This window comes from Ictalurus punctatus, chromosome 6, assembly GCF_001660625.3.
Source record: "Ictalurus punctatus breed USDA103 chromosome 6, Coco_2.0, whole genome shotgun sequence".
Classification (NCBI taxonomy): domain Eukaryota; kingdom Metazoa; phylum Chordata; class Actinopteri; order Siluriformes; family Ictaluridae; genus Ictalurus; species Ictalurus punctatus.
In genome coordinates this window covers 33799338-33819091 of record NC_030421.2, presented here as the reverse complement: position 1 = coordinate 33819091, position 19754 = coordinate 33799338, and the positions used below count along the sequence as shown (strand labels likewise).

At 41.3% G+C, this 19754-nt stretch overlaps 1 protein-coding gene across 1 annotated transcript; it reads left to right on the top strand.

Moving 5' to 3' along the window:
• Nucleotides 1-3658: 3658 nt before the first annotated feature.
• Nucleotides 3659-19247, top strand: tspearb (thrombospondin-type laminin G domain and EAR repeats b). Its single transcript, XM_017469434.3, has 12 exons — nt 3659-4550; nt 9464-9684; nt 11763-11989; nt 12103-12193; nt 12383-12539; nt 12934-13065; nt 13160-13392; nt 13732-13921; nt 15762-15994; nt 16705-16883; nt 16971-17072; nt 17734-19247. The coding sequence occupies exons 1-12, from the start codon at nt 4439-4441 to the stop codon at nt 17894-17896; spliced, it is 2040 nt and encodes a 679-aa protein (XP_017324923.1). The 5' UTR covers nt 3659-4438; the 3' UTR covers nt 17897-19247.
• The last annotated feature ends 507 nt before the right edge of the window (nt 19248-19754 follow it).

Sequence of the window (19754 nt, the reverse complement as noted above, 5' to 3'; positions counted from 1 at the left end):
AGACATCTGCAGCTGCCTTCCAACCTCCCTCCCTCCTTATGGCTCTTTACTAACCCCTAACTTGCCCCCACTCAAAATAAAAATCTGCACTTACACAGGCTCTTACACCTCTACTCTGCGCACTTTGCTTCTCTAGAACTCAATTATAAATCGTGTACAGTATTGTTCCCGCTTGATACATCGCTTTGCTTGTATTTCCTCATGGGTAAGTTGCTTTGGATAAAAGTGTCTGCTAAATGAATAAATGTAAATATATGGCTCTGTCCCAACCTCCATACTTCCCTAGACCTATATCCCAACTTGCCTACTTTCCTGTGGCTCTGTCCTAACCTCCTTGCCTCCATGAGGCTATGTCCCAACCTCCCTGCCACCTCTGTATGACCCTGTCCCAACCTCCCTACCTCCATATGGCGCTGTCTCAACCTCAACCTCCCTACCTCTCTACGGGTCTTTCTCAACCTCTCTACCTCTCTATGGCTATATCCCAACCGCCCTACCTTCCTTTCATGCTGTCCCAACCTCCCTACCTACCTGTGGCTGTGTCCCAATCTCCCTACCTCCCAGTGGCTCTGTCTGTCATCTGGCTTCACTGAAACATACAGTGGTGAGTTATCAACGTAGCAGTGGAAACTAATACTGTATTTACAAATGTACCCAGAGGTAGTGTATATAGAGAAAAGAGTAGTGGGTCTAGAACAGAGCCTTGTTTATGTGTTAAACTTTACATGTTACCCTGTGGGCATAATCTGTTCACACACTTCTAATTTCAAAGGAACTGAAGTGCAGGTAAGTGTGTGTTCGCGTGTGGAGGTCAGATCAGTGGTGTGTTTGTGTGTGTGTGTGTGTTTGTGTGTGTGTGTGTGTGTGTGTGTGTGTGTTTGTTAATGACTGGGTGTAATAGTCAGTAAAGACTGGGGCTGTGTGATTACAGGCCTGCAATGAGAAATAGCACTGCCACCTTGGTGTTACAGACAATCTTTGGCTCATTGCACACATTAGCAGTGCAGGGTAACTGAAATTCCTATTGTGTTCCCAACATTGTTTATTAATCTTTGTGTCTTTCAGTTTTCTAAATGTTCTGCTATCAATGTGCGATGTGATTTTTTATTATTTTGGAACCCTAGTACCTAATTGAATGCTAGAAAGCAGAACTAATTATAATTTTTTTTGAGGGAATTTAGTTTAAATTATTGATTATTTTTCATTATTGAGGGAGTTTTCCCCCAATAAAGCTCAGATAGATTCCTCTGTCTTGAAGACTTTTCCTTCAAAAAACGTAAAGTTACAGTTTTAATTCTAACTAATACAAAGCTGACACTGAAGACTCAAGTGAAATCAAGTCAAGTGTTTTTTTTATTGTTATTCCTCTAAAAAGCTTGTATATATTGGCACAATATGTGTAATGTAAATTGTAATGTACAATGTAAACTATTGTGTAATGTAGCAGCAAAAGTATAGCAGCAGTACTGTCAGCAAAACGAGTTCCATAGTATAAAGTGACTGATGCAGTTGTGTAAAGTGCAGGTGTGCTGAGTCTGACTGGGTTAGGTGTGAGCTAGCTCAGGTGAGCTCTGGGAGGCAGCAGGGTGTTGAGTAATCTGACTGCCTCGGGGAAGAAACTTTTGTGGAGTCTGCTGGTGGTGGCATGGATGCTCCTGTACCTTCTGTCAGATGACCGGAGGATGAATAGTCCTTGAGAGGGGTGAGAATGTCATCCACAATACTGGTGGTTTTGCGGCTGTAGCGGTTGTTGAATGAGGTGTTGATGGTGGGTAGAGACCCTGATGATCTTTTTAGATCCCGTACCACACGGTGAGACAGCTGGTCAGGATGCTCACTATCGTCTCTCTGTAGAAGGAGGTGAGGATGGGAGGGGGAAGTTTGGCTCTCTTCAGTCTCCGCAGGAAGTGGAAACGCTGCTCTGCCTTCATGGCTGGCAGGTGGTGTTGAGAGTCCAGGAGAGGTACACAGTCAAGTGTACACCAAGAAACTTGAAGCTTTTGACTCTCTCCACAATTGTTCTGTTGATGTGCAATGGTGAGTGGTCCACTCGGGTTCTCCTGAAGCTGACAATCATCTCTTTAGTCTTTTCAACATTAAGAGATAGATTGTTGTCTCTACACCATTCTGCGAGCTGGTTCACCTCCTCCCTGTACGCTGACTCCTCATTGTTGATGATGAAGCCCACGACTGTAGTTGACTCAGCAAACTTGATGTGATTAGAACTGAACTTTGCAGCACAGTCACAGAACAGCAGAACAGCAGTGGACCAAACACACAGCCCTGGGGGGGGCGCTGGTGTTCAGTGTAGTGGTGCTGAAGGTGGAGTTGCCGGGCCTGATTGACTGGGCTCTCCCGGTCAGAAAGTCCAGGATCCATTTGCAGGAGTTGGTGGTCAGACCCAGCAGGCTCAGTTTTGTTGTCAGTTGTTGTGGGATGATTGTGTTGAATGCTGAACTGAAGTCTATGTACAGCATCCTTACGTAATTGATAGATCAGACTCCTTCAAAGTTAAACAAACATCTCCCTACAGAAAACTTCACCATATATCACTGATTATACACTTTTTGTATTTGTGTATGTTTCGTGTCTATTGTACAAGTCTATGCTGTCAGAACTGTTGTTACAGAAAATTAATCAACATGTTCTGAGCAATAACAATCCAGAACTAAGCAGTGTTGTAAAAAAGATTCAGAATTCACTCAGTTGGATTCACCTTTCATTTTTAGGTCAGTAAATTGGAGCTGTTTGCACAGAATCAGTGTTTAACAGAAAAGACATGTCCGTCTTTTCCATATCACACCTTCCTGTTTATTGCCCCGCCCCCTTGTTTGACAAGCAGCTGAGATCCTCCCACTATTATGAAACACTGAACTCTCACGGTTTTCTGAAGATTCAGGCAGATTGGGAAGTAGTTCTGAGATTCTGTGGTGTTTCTATATTTCTGATGATGAGGAGGAGCAGCTGGAGACTCACACAAAACATACATACAGTATCTCACAAAAGTGAGTACACCCCTCGCATTTTTGTAAATATTTGATGATATCTTTTCATGTGACGACACTGAAGAAATGACACCTTGCTACAATGTAAAGTAGTGAGTGTACAGCTTGTGTAACAGTGTAAATTTGCTGTCCCCTCAAAATAACTCAAAACACAGCCATTAATGTCTAAACCGCTGGCAACAAAAGTGAGGACACCCCTCACTCAAAGTAAAGTAGTGAGTACTACTTTACATTGTAGCAAAGTGTCATTTCTTCAGTGTCGTCACATGAAAAGATATCATCAAATATTTACACAAATGTGAGGGGTGTACTCACTTTTGTGAGATACTGTACATACAGTATAGACACACAAACACTGGGGAATTCCTGCCCACTTCTAAGAGAAAACCATTATAGTTGACAAAGATTGAAGTCCTCTCTCTCTCTCTCTCTCTCTCTCTCTCTCTCTCTCTCTCTCCTTCCCTCCCTCTCTCACTGTCTTTCCCTCACTTTCTGATTACTTTCTGATTCAGTGATCTCTCTGTCTCTCTCTCTCTCACTCTCTCTCTCTCTAACCCCTCCTATCCACAGCTGTCTTATTCTCAGTGTTAATGCCTCTCACAGGTGAGTTCCTCGCTCTCTCTCTCTCTCTCTCTCTCTCTCTCTCACACACACACACACACACACACAAGATAGACTGAGAGAGAGTGGTGAGGAAACACCTCCTTCTGCTCTTAGTTGTCTAAATGTCTCTCAGACGTAATGGAACTCGGTGCTGAAACTCTGTTCTATCACAGGGTTCTCCTGACTGGATATTTTTTATGCTACACATTAAGAATTGTAACCTCTGATATGGAGTTCTTCACTAAGGAATGCACATTTTCTCCTCTACATGGACATTTTGTATCTGTATTGTTCTTCTGAATGTTCCTGAAATCTGGGGATGCCACTGAATTTTTCTGAAGATATAATACCTTGTCTCATGTAGAGTTTATCCTGGATGTTCGAAATTTCTGAAGATTTCCCAGGATCCTCGATGATTCTGAAATCTATAGGTTCTCTTGGATAATTAATTAGTGTGAAAGTTCTCTTGGATTATGACACAAGAACCGCAATGCTCATAAATTTTTAGGAAATCTGAACATGATATGTTCCTGAATGTCCCTCAAATGTGAAGGCATATACGCTTCAGAAATAATAATGATCATTTAGATCATTTAATATATAAAGCCTCAGCTGGATGTATTTAGCACTCTGGTAATTAATCCAGAATATTGATTAAATCTCAAGAGAACGCTGGACGTAAATGAAATCTGAAAACTCAACCGTAAAAAAGTCCTCCAGATGTTTCTGAAGTGTGGAAGATCTTGTCTTGAAGAAGCTCCACTGTAGTGCAGTGGGTTGTTATGAGGAGACTCAAAGAGGAGTTTAAGACTTGACCTGACTGATTGCGTATGAACGCAGCTCTGATGCTGCTGAAGTTTGTCATCCTTCTCTGCTGTTTTATCAGCAGCTGGTCAGCGCCATGGAGACCATGCACAGGTACACTTCCGCACCTAGAACGGCGTAAGTACATCTCCTCACCTAGCACTAGTAAAACGTGCCAGCTAGCACAGATACACCTCTACACCTAGCGCAGTTAAAGCATGTCAGCTAGCACAGATACATCTCTAGGCCTAACTCAGGTAAACCTTTTTACCTAGCACAAAGGAAACCTATCAATTACAGAGGTACACCTTCACATCTATCTCAGATACGCCTCACCTCACTATCTCATATGCCTTTCTTAATTACCTCAGGTGAAACTCCTCAACTAGAGCAGGTACAACTTCTCACCTAGCTCAGATACGCTTCCTCACCCAGAACAGGTACACCTCCACATCTCACTCAGGTATCTACACCTAGAACCACCTAGCTCATGTACATTGTCTTACCTAGCACAGGTGAAACCCTTCACCTAAAGCAGGTACATATCCACACTCAGCACACGTGAGACCCATCAACTAGGGAAAGAACACAGGTTCTTTTCTCTACACAGGTACTCATCACTCTGTACATATTCACCCATGCACCTAGTACATGTACACCAAATTACCGAAGCTTTCATAACACAGAAACACCTGCTCACCTAGCACAGGTGCACCTTTTATGTAGAACTTATTCACTGAGTACAGGTGAATCTCCATAGTTAAACAGGTACACCTATTTTCCTGGCTGTACACCAGTTCACCTAGCACAGGTACACTTCCCTACCTGTCCGCATCATGTCCTCTGTTTCTAATGCAGTAATTCTGATTTACTACTTGGAGCAGGTAGGAGTGCAGGTGATGGTGTTCCTCTAAAGAGTGCTGTTTCATGGCAGCTTCAGTAAGAGCGAGCTGTAACTTGTCCTTTTCATGTCAGCTGTTAGAGGTGGTTTCTCTTTGCACTGTGTCGCTCAAGCTCTGTAATTACTGCAGATTTTCTAGCAGATTGCCAGGAGATTATTAGCTTCAGGTTCTCTAAACCATTTAAAGTGACTAATTATGATATCATTCAAAGGACTGAAAGGAAGGGGAGGAGGACAGGGGTGCTTCTGTTCACCTGTATGATCTTTATACCGACTCGCTTTCTGAACAGAATTGACAGCAGCTCCTGAGCTGAGTTCAGTGAGGACTCACTTCAAAACCACGTCAATGGACCAGACGGAAATACACACTCGTGTGGTTGTCTCTGTAGATGAGATGCATGATTAGATGTGGTCTCCAGGTCTCCAGGTGTTCTGATCAAACATTTAGGCCTTGAGATTTGCACAATGAGAGCAGATATATGCAACAAGAAGACACTGGAAGACATTTATCTTCATCAATATACATATCTTATAGGGGATCTATCAGCACAAATTTTTACTAGTCAAACAATAATTCAAAAAATTCAACTAATTGTCTTTTCCATAATTAAAGTAAAAACTGTTTCAGGACATCACTAATTTTAGGCTCTTTAATTTGTGTAGCAAAGAACGCATCAAACCACACTTCAGTTAACATTGTTTAATAAGTAACCAAATAAACAAATAGAAATACATTGTTTTTTTTAATGACAATTCATATGTTTTATAATAAAATAAGAGTTAAATTACTTAAGCATGTCCAAGTTCTTAAAATGCACTCAGGTGGACAAACTGTCAGCTCAGTTGATTCAGGAACATGGCATTTGGCATTTTGACACCCTCATCCAGAGCAACTTACATTTATCTAATTTCATTCAACTGAGCGCTTGAGTGTTAAGGGCCTTGCTCAAGGGCCCAGTAGTAGCAGCTTAGCAGTGCTAGAATTTGAACTCACAACCTTCTGACCAGAAGGTCAATGCCTTAACCACTGGGCTACTACTGTACCCCCAGACTCATCAACAGCAACAGCAGGGTCTGGGAGGTTTCATCATGTTCAGTCCTGGCCCAGGAAGCATCCGACAAAACTAGTTTGTATTGAACTCTTTGAGCCAGGAAATGCTGCCCAGCTACTCTACATTAGCTGAGTGAGAGTGGATACTGATCTTTGGTGACATGTTTTTTTTTTTTTAATCCTTAATGGTTTAAGTAATTGTGCATATGCAGTTTGCTTTGTATTGGTGTTTGTAGGTCTTTAGTTATTTGTGGATCTCTATGGAGGTAATATGGGTCTCTACAGAACTTTATATATTTCTTTGGGTCTATGGAACTGTTTGAGGTCTCTGTCTGTCTCTGTGGGTGTCCCTATAGAGACTCTGTTTGCTTTCGAGCTGTAGTGATTTTGTGAAATCACTGTGTGGTTCCTGCAACTGTAGGTACATCTGTAGGTACATACGGGTTCTTCTGGGTGTCAGTGATACTCTTGTGGGTTATTCTGTTAATTTATGTACTTTATTTTTTATCATATGGTTATATACACATTAGTTTCAGTCAGTCTTGTTCATTATTTCAGAAATATTTGTTGTATCTGGGTCAGGTTCAGATGTTTGAGTTTCTCATATCATAATCTTGTTAGCTAGTTAAGATGGGCGTATACTGCAGGACGTATCTGTTTTCACTTTGTGACAATGTTCATAATGGAAGGTGAATGTCCAGGTGGGAGCTAGGTGGGAGCTAGATGGGAGGCGAGTGTGACCACAGATGATCCGGTGGTGTAAGTAATAATAATACTGTTCCCTTTAGCTGTGTGTACTTATAGATTAAACCTCCTTCCAGGTCTCTCTATGCTCATATGACCTGCATTATATCTCCAATAATGCATTTGTTTTATAACAATAGGAGACCCCGGAGTGCCTCTGTGTGTGCCGTGTGAACCGGCAGCATTCTGAAAAGTGCTGTTTGCTCTCTGAAAAGCTTTTTTAGTCTTTGAAATGTGATCTAGTCCATTCTATTACACACGTTTTCTCCATTGCTCTTGTTTCCCTCTTTGATTTTGCCAGGTGAATCCAAACACAGGTAGAAGTCTTGGCCTTTAAAACGGAAGCATTTATTTTAAGCAAACACTCTTTTTTTCATAGACATCTGACTGAACCTGTTATCATTTCACAGGACACATAAGTGCAACAAAAACACAAACATGTATGTGAAACTGCCTTACACACTTGGCAGAAGAGAGACCTCCTACACCCCAAAACGTTAATAAAAGATTAATAAATCTCGACAATATTTCTTAGAGCCTCAGTACAGATAACCTGTTTCTTTCTTAAATTTGACCACATGTCCACATGTTTTTGAAATCAGAAATATTTCCTAATTTAGCCAAGTATATTCAATTAAATGCAGTATTATTTGTATAGTGCTTTTAACAATGGGCATAGTCATAAAGCAGTTTTACAGAAATCCGGATATAAATTTAAAATTTATAAATTTATCCCTAATGAGCCAGAGGTAATGGTGACATTGAAAAAACTCCCTGAGACATCGGAATGATTTTCAGGTGGCAAAAACTCCAAACAGAAGTTGGACATCAGGATGGATCTGGCAGGTCCAGAGAGAAGAAGGAGTCAGGATCACTGGTAACTGAGAGAGAGAGAGATAGATTGATTGATGAACTGGCTCTTCCTGCTCTCAGATATGACTCCTAGATGATCTCCACTGATCCTCTTATGTCTGCTGCTTTGCATCAGCTTTAATTTGCCTCTGTGGATGGATAAAGTTTTTTCCCCCACTGAGCAGAGAAGTAAGAGATGACAGGCACTAATGGGTAATTCCTTCTCATTATGTTAGCCACTGGGGGCTGTGACCTGTTTGGCGTCTTGAGCAAAATGTAACTTTTTGCCTCACTTACAGTGCTGTGCAAAAGTACTTGATTGAAGTACTGATTTATACACTAAATAGTTTTACATCTTCAACCGAAATACAACATAAAACAAAGGCAACTTGAGTAAACGCACAATACAGTTTTATTATTTTATTTATTGTATTGAAGCAAAAAAGTTATCCAACACCTATCACCCATGTGAAAAACTAATTGCCCCCTTAAACTTAAAATCTGGTTGTGCCGCCTTTAGCAGCAATAACTGCAACCAAACTCTTCCGATAAAAGGAGTTCAGACTTTCACTTACTTCTAGGACTAGGATTTACTGCTATGCTTTGGATCGTTGTCTTGCTGCATAATCCAGTTGCGCTTGAGTTTCAACTTACGGACTGAAGACCGGACATTCTCCTTTGGGATTTTCTGGTAGAGAGCAGAATTCATGTTTCCCTCAATTACTGCAAGTTGCCCAGGCCCTGAAGCAGCAGAGCATCCCCACACCATCACACTGCCTCCACCATGCTTGACTGTAGGTATGATGTTTATGCCAGATGTAACGGGATTCCTGTCTTCCAAACAGTTCCAATTTCAGCTCATCAGTCCACAGAACATTCTCCTAAACGGTTTGAGGATCATCAAGGTGTGTTTTGGCAAAATTCAGACGAACCTTAATGTTCTTCTGGGTTAGCAGTGGTTTTCACCTCACCGCTCTTCCATGGATGCCACTTTTGCCCAGTGTCTTTCTGATAGTGGAGTCATGAACACTGACCTTTATTGATGCATGAGAGACCCGTAGTTCCTTTGATGTTGTCCTTGGCTCTTTTGTGACTTCTTGGATAAGTTCTTACTCTTGCTCTTTTGATCTCCAGCACATCAGCTCATACACGTAGATTCATTAGGCTTCTGAAAATGCATATGCTGTTATAAAGACTGGTTCAGATTGATATGGTTAATTTGAAACTTTGTCAAATGATGGCAAGAAAAACATTTCTCCAAAACTTTCCCTATTAAGGGAATATTGTTTGCATCTCCAATTAAGGAAAGTATTCCTGGAATACGCTCCAGATCTACCTCCACCCTACATCTACTTCCAAAGTGGTTAACTTGGTGTGCATTCCTCTTTAATGTACCATAGGTCATTGCCAAATACTGTATTAGTTTTTAACTGGACCTATGAGGCTAACTACACACTAAATATCGTGGTTTGATCCTCATTCTGGAGTGAATTTTGTCCACAGATCTGTTACCACTGGACCTGCTGCATCGTGTCCTTCCTGTTGTAGGCAGTCACCAGACTCGGGTCCGGATGGTTCAGTCTCAGGGTTCAAGAGGACTGAAGCTCTCTGGACCTCCACAGTCTCTGAGATTCCCATCATCACAGATCTTCACCAACTGCAACTTCTTCCCTGCTGAGTTCTCCATCGTGGTCACACTGAAGATCCCCAAACTAAATCCTAATGTAAGAAACTCATAAAGAACAGGTTCTCATATTCTGAACACACTCCCCAAACCATCATTCAATGTAAACATGGTGTCATCTTTTATTATAACTTTTACACCTCAGGCAAACATATCAAAACTATACAATACCTAGGGTACCGTCTTTTCAGCGACAACAAACTCTTCTTTATTCTACTGTAAGTTTCTCTCTACCTCCCTAAAGCTCTGTACTAACCTCTCTACCTTCTTATGGCTCTGTACCAACCTCTCTACCTCCCTATGGCTCTGTACCAACCTCTCTACCTCCCTACGGATCTGTACCAACCTCTCTACCTTCCTACGGCTCAGTACCAACCTCTCTACCTCCCTATGGCTCTGTACCAACCTCTCTACCTCCCTACGGCTCTGTACCAACCTCTATACCTCCCTATGGCTCTGTACTAACCTCTCTACTTCCCTATGGCTCAGTACCAACCTCTCTACCTCCCTATGGCTCTTTGCCAACCTCTCTACCTCCCTGTTGCTTTGTTCTAACCTCCCTATGACGTTGTCCTACTTCCCTATCTCCCTCTAGTTCATTGTGTAAAGGAATATGTAAAGGACATTAGACACTGGATGCTTATTAACTTCCTTCTACTTATTTCTGACAAGACAGAAGTACATGAACTAGGACCAAAGACCTCGTTGTGATTATTGACTGTGTGCTTTCATCTCAGAAATATTGCTAAGATAAATAATGGGTAATTCCGCTCTAATGGGAGATTACACGTTGCTCAACCATTTTTAATTGTCCTATTTTGTTTTGAGTGATTATCACTATGTATTGGCATTGCAATACTACCAGTTTTTTATTGTACTTTTAACTATGACTGCCATCTTTGTGTCAAGGCACACAACAAATTTTGGTTATACAGGTCTCTACGGAAACCTCAGTATCTCGGCTCAGGATGGTCCTAGCTCATTGGAGAAAAAAAAACTGATCTCTTGAGCACATTACTAGGTACATGAACATATATAAACATCTTAAACATAGACTTAGAACTTAAGTCCAAACATAATGCTCAAGATTACTCACAGTTCCTGGGTAAGTATAGTGTGCATGCAGAAAATCTTAACCTTCCCATGGCTATGTCTCAGTTCAATTCAATTAAATTTTATTTGTATAAAGCTTTTAACAATGGACATTGTCATAAAGCAGCTTTTCAGAAACAGGATATACAATTTTCATTTCAATTTATTTCAAGGCAACAGCAAGGAAAACTGTCCCGATGCAAAAAAAAGAAAGCTTGAGAGGAACCAAACTCAAAAGGGAACTTATCCTCATCTGGGTGACAATGGATATTTATAAATCATTACACTTCCATAACTGTATAATATAAAATCAAGCAGTGCATTATGTGTGTCAAAAGGACTTGAGTGTGAGCATCATTAGGGTTTTAAGTTTAAGTTTCTTGTACCAAACTAAAGTTAGCAGCTGTTCAGTAATGGAGACTTGAATGTAAACTGTTCTTAGCAATTGCAGAAAGAACATCCACAACCATTTGAAGGTTGTCTGTGTGGTACCATCCACAGTAAACACACTGTGATCTGTAGACTATCCATATGGGGCCTTCAGCAGCAGTGTGTGGTTTTCAAGTAAGCGAGGCTCCAAGCAGAAGTGGGGCATCAGTATGGATCAGGCAGATCCAGAGGACAGGAGGAGTCAGATGGGCAGAAGGAGTCAGATGGGCAGAAGGAGTCAGGATCATTGGTATCTCAGGAGTAACATGTGTGTGTGAGAGAGAGAGAGTTTGAGAGACAGTGTGAGAGAGATAGTGTGTGTGTGAGAGAGAGAAAGAGTGTGTGTGTGTGAGAGAGAGAGACTCATTATTCTGCCTGCTTGTACATCCTCACCAGTTTAACTCTGTTTACTTCTGTCCCAACCTCCCTAACTCTTGGTAGCTACATCCTAATCTCCCCATCTCACAACGACTACATTCTACACACCCAGATTCTCATTGGTGATGTCCCAAATTTTGGGATTCAGCCATAGCAGAAATGGAACAAACTTCTAATGTGTGTTAATGGGTTAACGTGAGTGTTGATTATTTCATGCAGAAAGATGAGTACATATTCACTCTTTTGGATGGAGATTCGGATGAGCTGCTTGTTGGTCTTCGTCTCGCTCATGATAAAGTGCACTTCCTGAGGCGGATAGATGAGAAGACGGAGCGCGTGACCTTCAGACAGGTGAACATGGCGGATGGACACTGGCATACAATGGTGCTTGCACTCAGTGGACACTATGCTGTATTCACTCTGGACTGTGGCATCCCAGTCGAGCTGTAGGTGAAAGGTTACTCGTTAACAATCTTTTTCCCCATCAATCCTCTCTATCTGTCTGCCTCTCTGTCTGTCTGTCTGTTTTTAACTCTCTGAGTGTTATGCTAAACCGTAGGCAGCTGGAGAAGCCATTTCCTGAGCAGTTGTACATAGGTGGCTCCACATTCTTCATTGGCAGCAGGAGGAGATGGAGTGGCCTGTTCTCTGTAAGGAACTCCACCTGTCTCGCTCACCTGTCTCACACTCACTTGTCTCTCACCAGCACGCATCTGTCTCACACCAGTATATTTGTATGTTTGTATGTTTTGTCTTCTGTCTTACACTCTGCCTCTCTCTGTGTGTGTCTCTCTCTGTCTCACTTTCTTTCTCATTTTTGCTGTCTTACACTCATTCAGGGTTTGATTAGACAGCTCGTCCTCATGCCCGGATCAGATGCGTCCTCTCATCTGTGTCCCTCGTCTGATCCCACAATGTCTATTCTGTCAGTCCCTCAGATTCTCTTACACCTGCCAGGCAAACCTCCAACCAATCAGCTTCCACTTTACCCCTATGGTGAGAATGAGCACATGCTTACCCCGGCCTCTCCTCAATGCACGTACGCAGTGAAGTGTATAAAGCTACTTTTGTACTTTTGAGGGTTGTTTTTGGAAATTTGAGAACAACACATGTGTATTTCTTTGAAGTGAAGTATTAAGAGAGTACAGGTAGATCAATACACACACACACACACATTGGCAGAAGCGTGAATGTTATTGTGTTGATGTTGGCATGAAACCAAATCCCTTGATGACAAAACTAGCAAAGGAATGTGTGTGTGATATATTTATATTACTATTCTCTTTTGTCTCTCTCTCTCTCATGTCTTCCTTTCCTGTCTCTCTACACCTCTCCCTGTCTCTGTCTGTCCCCCTCTCTTCCTCTCTCTCCTGCCTCTCTCTCTCTGTAGAGGCGGAGTTGCGTGTTACTCAGCGTGTTCCTCCGGTGTGTGTCAGTGCTGTAGTGGGCCAGGTGTGGTTCAGCATTGAGAAGAGATCGCTGTTCCTGTGTAATGGCACTACATGGATCACCATGCTACATGGTACACACACACACACACACACACACACACACACACACACACACAGGACAATAAAACTCTGCTTTTAATCCTCCACTGTCACTGTTCTACACAGAGAAAGAGAAGTTGGATTATGTTGAAGATCATCAGGATCTCTTCACAGACTCAGAGACATTTGATATTGAGGTTTTTCATCTCCCGTCTCTTGGTGTGTTCATCGCTACGGCGAATCGTGACTCCAGCCAAGGTTCGGTCATTTATAGGTGGACCAATGGCAGATTCGAGCGATTTCAGAACATCAACACGTATGATGCACAAGCATGGAAATTCTTCACTGTAGGAAAAAAGGTTTGAGTCTCCACCATCTGTTTTTTGTATAGATTCATATTCATTGGGAGGTTCTGACAGATCCATAGGGAGCCAGGGGATATAGGGAAGTTGTGACAGATCAAGGTGATGACATCCCATTCCAATGTCTGACCACCAACCCAACCCCCCCCCCCCCCCCCCCCCACACACACACACACACACACAGACACACACACACACACAGACACACACACACATAACATATGTTGTGATGGTCAAGTGTCCCATCACATTTTATCTCAGCTTACAGTGACTCTGTGATGTTTCCCTCTTACTGAACTGGCTGTGTTTGTGTGTGTGTGTGTGTGTGTGTTTTAGATTTTCTTGGTCGTAGCAAACTCCAGAAGAATTGATGGTAAAAAATTTGAGCTCTCAGTGATTTATAAATGGAGAATGAAGAAGCAGCGCTTTGTTGAGTATCAGAAGATTCAAACGCACAGTGCTCGTGACTGGGAGGCCTTCCGTATCCAAGATGACAACTTCCTCGCTGTGGCGAATCACAGAGAAGGTGGATTTTTATTCTCTATATCCCCTAAACTCATACACTTTATATATACAGTATCTCAGAAAACTGAGTGCACCCCTCACATTTTTTGTAAATATTTGATTATATCTTTTCATGTGACAACACTGAAGAAATGATACTTTGCTACAATATAAAGTAGTGAGTGTATAGCTTGTGTAACAGTGTAAATTTGCCGTCCCCTCAAAATAACTCAACACACAGCCATTAATGTCTAAACTGCTGGCAACAAAAGTGAGTACACCTCTAAGTAAAAATGTCCAAATTGGGCCCAATTAGCCATTTTCCCATTTTCATGTGACTTGTTAGTGTTACGAGGTCTCAGGTGTGAATGGGGAGCAGGTGTGTTAAATTTGGTGTCATCGCTCTCACACTCCCTCATACTGGTCACTGGAAGTTCAACGTGGCACCTCATGGCAAAGAACTCTCTGAGGATCTGAAAAAAAGAAGTGTTTCTCTACATAAAGATGGCCTAGGCTATAAGAAGATTGCCAAGACCCTGACACTGAGCTGCAGCATGGTGGCCAAGACCATACAGCGGTTTAACAGGACAGGTTCCACTCAGAACAGGCCTCGCCATGGTCAACTAAAGAAGTTGAGTGCATGTGCTCAGCGTCATATCCAGAGGTTGTCTTTGGGAAATAGACGTATGAGTGCTGCCAACATTGCTGCAGAGGTTGAAGGGGGTGGGTGAGCCTGTCAGTGCTCAGACCATACGCCGCACACTGCATTAAATTGGTCTGCATAGCTGTCGTCCCTGAAGGAAGTCGCCTCTAAAGATGATGCACAAGAAAGCCCGCAAACAGTTTGCTGAAGACAAGCAGACTAAGGACATGGATTACTGGAACCATGTCCTGTGGTCTGATGAGACCAAGATTAACTTATTTGGTTCAGATGGTGTCAAGCGTGTGTGGGGCAACCAGGTGAGGAGTACAAAGACAAGTGTGTCTTGCCTACAGTCAAGCATGGTGGTGGGAGTGTCATGGTCTGGGGCTGCCGGCACTGGGGAGCTACAGTTCATTGAGGGAACCATGAATGCCAACATGTACTGTGACATACTGAAGCAGAGCATGATCCCAGCATGTATTCCAGCATGATAACGACCCCAAACATACCTCCAAGACGACCACTGCCTTGCTAAAGAAGCTGAGGGTGAAGGTGATTGACTGGCCAAGCATGTCTCCAGACCTAAACCCTATTGAGCATCTGTGGGGCATCCTCAAACGGAAGGTGGAGGAGCACAAGGTCTCTAACATCCACCAGCTCCGTGATGTCGTCATGGAGGAGTGGAAGAGGACTCCAGTGGAACCTGTGAAGCTCTGGTGAACTCCATGCCCAAGAGGGTTCAGGCAGTGCTGGAAAATAATGGGGGCCACACAAAATATTGACACTTTGGGCCCAATTTGGACATTTTCACTTAGGGGTGTACTCACTTTTGTTGCCAGCGGTTTAGACATTAATGGCTGTGTGTTGGGTTATTTTGAGGGGACAGCAAATTTACACTGTTACACAAGCTGTACACTCACTACTTTACATTGTAGCAAAGTGTCATTTCTTCAGTGTTGTCACATGAAAAGATATCATCAAATATTTACACAAATGTGAGGGGTGTATTCACTTTTGTGAGATACTGTGTGTATATATATATATATATATATATATATATATATATATATATATATATATATATATATATATATATATACACACACACAAATACACATTGGGACTTATAATTACACAGGCCACTCCTCCTTCACTGGTACTGACAAGTCCAAAGGTCCTGATCTTGCTCTCATTCTCACTCCATCACACTTGTGCACAGGTGAGATGAACCACAACATAGACAGCGTGATCTACAGGTGGAACCGACAGACCAGGAAGTTCGAGATTAATCAGACCATCTCAACATCTGGAGCCTATGACTGGGAGTTCTTTACCATCGGACCGTACCACTTCCTGGTGGTAGCCAACACGTTTAATGGCAAATCCACTGACATTAGCTCCACCATCTATATCTGGATAGGGGGAAAGTTCCAGCCATTCCAGTACATCACGGTACACCAGGATACATGGAATACATATAGAAAGCAAATTTATATTTTTCAAATATAAGTCTTAAATTGCCAGATGAGTCCTGACTGAGGATCTGTGGACTGTAACTCTACCCTTTAATTAGTGACAGCAGTAATTAGTAATGAGATATAGGTTACTGTGTGTGTGTGTGTGTGTGTGTGTGTGTGTGTGTGTGTGTGTGTGTGTGTGTGTGAGTTTTAGGGACTTTCCAAGGTTTCTGTCTCAGCTATATCAAGACAGAGCGTCACGTAGGGCTTCTAAAAATAGATGTAAAGGTAGCCAGACATATAGTATGTAGATAGATATTAACAGAATGTTCATAATCCAGAGAGAAAGGTCAAAACAGCTCCAAAAACACACTGAAAGTATCAAGTATTTGACCTCAGCTGGGGACAATTTTAAAGAAATCAAGTGAGAAGAAGTCATCTGCTTCCTTGACAACCTAGGTTGTCTGGTCTGGGGGTCTCTGTAAAGGAGGTCAGTGAGGTCCTGACAAAGTTGTGAAAGTAGCTGGCCAAACTCAGTAAATGTTGCAGTCCCTTAATGTTATTGGTTATGCCTAGTAGGTTCCTGCATCCACCTTGTGTTTATTTATTTTGTAACCCCCTCACTGCTAATTATATACCTGAGAAAGGAGACACTGGTCTGATGGACAGATGTCTCTGAATGTGACTGAACATTTCTCATTTCAGACATTTGGAGCAATTGATTGGGAGATGTTTCAGATTGATAACAGGTTCTTTCTGGCTGTAGCGAACTCTCAGAAACTCAGTGACTCCAGCACAGTTCTCTACAACATCAACTCCACCATCTATGAACTTAACATGACCTCACAGAGTTTCATTAAGTTCCAGGATATAGCAACAAGCAGGTGAGTAAACGCTGAAGCTCATCAGTTCCTTCATCAACGGCCTGTGATGTGCATTAACACTGAGCATTGTGTCCAATGTGTTCGCAGTGCTTTAGATTGGGAATTCTTCACTGTGGGTGACGATAAGTTCCTCGTGGTGGCAAACTCATATGATGGAGCTTCATACTCATTAAACAGTGTTATATATAGGTGAGTGGATCATACCATACTAGTCCACTGCAAGAGCTTTGAAGCTTCTCTGTTGTTCCTTGAGTTTGGACTCACATGAGCTTGAACATCACTGGATCAGTCTTTTAGATTTTAGGATATATTTGTGTGCATTAAAAGTTTACATTTTTTCAAACAAAAATATACCATTTGTAGTTCTCGTTAACTATATACCCACTGTGATGATGTGGAACATCAACTATCAGTCACTGTAATCACCATAACAATGAAGAAAACATCATAAAAATGAGGAGAAACTGTTGAGAAACAGAACAATGAAATAGCTTTTTAGTTAACAAAGATTGGCCTTTGCTGTTGGCTAGCAAATCTTTGAAAAGGAATTGAAAAGCTGTGGGGTTGGGTTAGACCCATCCTCAGTTTCCATGTAACTGGCTCCTTTATGGCTCTCCTAGTGGCACACAAATGAAAATATTACAGCATGTAAAATATTACTGATGTGACCCAGTGACCTGACACTGCCAACACTGAGAATGTGTGCTAGTGTGATAGTTGCTATCTATACTTTATTTATGTATGCCCTCTGCACTGATTAACACTAATCAAGCCACTAAAGATACCTTTAAAATGTCTCGGTGCCCACACCACAGGCCAACCATGTGTGTGTGTGTGTGTGTCCCCTCAGGTGGCAGGGTTATGAAGGATTTGTGCCTGTGCACAGACTGAACACACACGGATGCAGAGATTGGGAATTCTTCACTTCCTCTGATGGATCTTACCTCATTTCCTCCAGCGCCAGAGCTCCGTACTCCAAAGTGCTCAAACTGAAAACCTACTTCCAGCGTTGAGTCCTCAAATCCACAACATCAGGACAAACAAATCATTTACAGCACAGCATATATACAGCATTATATCATGTCCTGCTTCCAACACTGACCTGTGTGTGTGAAGTTTGCATGTTCTCCCCGTGCTTCGGGGGTTTCCTCCGGGTAATCTGGTTTCCTCCCCCAGTCCAAAGTCATGCATTGTAGGCTGATTGGCATGTCCAAAAGTGTTCGTAGTGTATGTGATTGTGCTCTGTGATGGACTGGCACCATGTCACCTGCATCATATGTTCATATGCTCTCGAGCTCGAGCTTGACTTTATGGTCTTCTGGTAACTTAAGGTGTAACTTAAACCCCGCCTTCTCTGTGTTTTTATTGGTGGCTGTATTTAACCGATCAGGATTTCTCTGATTGGCTGCTGGCAGCCAGAAAAAAAGCGAGAAAAACATTTTTAATGTAGATCAGTTTAGTAAAATATTGATTAGCATAATAAAATTCAGTATAATAAAGTTCCATAAAATTATGTTCTGTGAATAGTTCCATAAAAAGATGCAAAATAAAGTTTGGTCAAATAAAACTGAAGATCATAAAAAAATAATTCGCTAAAATAAAGTTAGATAAAGTTTGGTAAGATAATAAAAAAAGATAATAGAGATAGATAATAAAAAATATAATAAAAAGATTAATAAAAGTGTTTAATAGAATAAAGAATTATCTACACTGGAACATTACTGATGCAGTTGATGCTAAACTCTCATCAATATTTAATTTTCAGAATAGTGTTCATAAAACAAATGTTCAAACGTTAAAGCTATAAACGTGTTACAACAGGCAATTATAACCTTAAAAATTTCATTTATTTTGTAGAGCGAATATTTTACTTGTGGTAGCTGCAGCGCCATCTGTTGGACACACAGTATACAGCGTTAAGAATTAATCTTCAAGAACTGTTTTTTTTTTTTTTTTTAAACATGTATTTATATTTAATTTACTCAGCGTTCTATTAAGAACACTTGTTTATCTCATTAACAATTTCACGACTGTTTACAACCACAATTTATCTGTAATTCATTTGCACACAGTGGAGCAGAAAGTCATATTATTATTATTATTATTATTATTATTATTATTATTATTATTATTGTAGTAATAGTAGTTGTTCTTTGATTCTTAGTTAATGCAAATGAAACTGGCAGCTAGTAGAGAAAAGCGTTATGTAGGCCTATATGTATGAAAACAATAACTGTTCATTAAGTACTACATTTGATACTATTTTAATTATATTTTCTAGGATTGTTTGTTGTTTAGAATAATATAGTAAATGTTACCCGTGTTTCAGACATTTATTCTATATAAATATATTTATTATTATTATTGTTGTTGTTGTTGTTTTTCCTGTGACGCTGATGTTTTCAGGTTTGGTTGAATCAAATCTGCAGCTGCAATCAACATGGTGTTTTGGGGCTTTTTTAAATTAACTGTTTTATTGACGTTTACTAAAAGTCTAAGAGTTCTCTCTCTCTCTCACACACACACACACACACACACACACACACACACACACACACACACACACACACACTCGCTCGCTCTCTCAGGCCGGTGTTATAGTTTTAGATGTGAGAAATAAACACTTTAGTAAACATTAAATAAGAATAGAAAAAAGACCATGGTAGTGCTGTGCTGAGTGTTGTAGTGGACTGTGTCTCCCTCTGGTGGCTAACACAGGTACTGAACACAGTGGTTTAAATTTAAATTTAGATTTATTGTTACATCTCAGTTCACACAGTGATAAAAGTATGAACTATGAAAGATTCTTGATTTGCATCAACAACGCAGTCAGTTTAGTAAAAATAAGTAGAGATATATTTATGTCTGGAT

What these genes read in the sequence shown, in the direction of transcription:
- tspearb (XM_017469434.3), top strand. Translation starts at nt 4,439, where the DNA reads ATGAACGCAGCTCTGATGCTGCTGAAGTTTGTCATCCTTCTCTGCTGT. An exon ending in TGTGGCATCCCAGTCGAGCT is followed by an intron (nt 11,990 to 12,102) that starts GTAGGTGAAAGG and finishes GCTAAACCGTAG; the next exon opens with GCAGCTGGAGAAGCCATTTC. An exon ending in GATGGAGTGGCCTGTTCTCT is followed by an intron (nt 12,194 to 12,382) that starts GTAAGGAACTCC and finishes ACACTCATTCAG; the next exon opens with GGTTTGATTAGACAGCTCGT.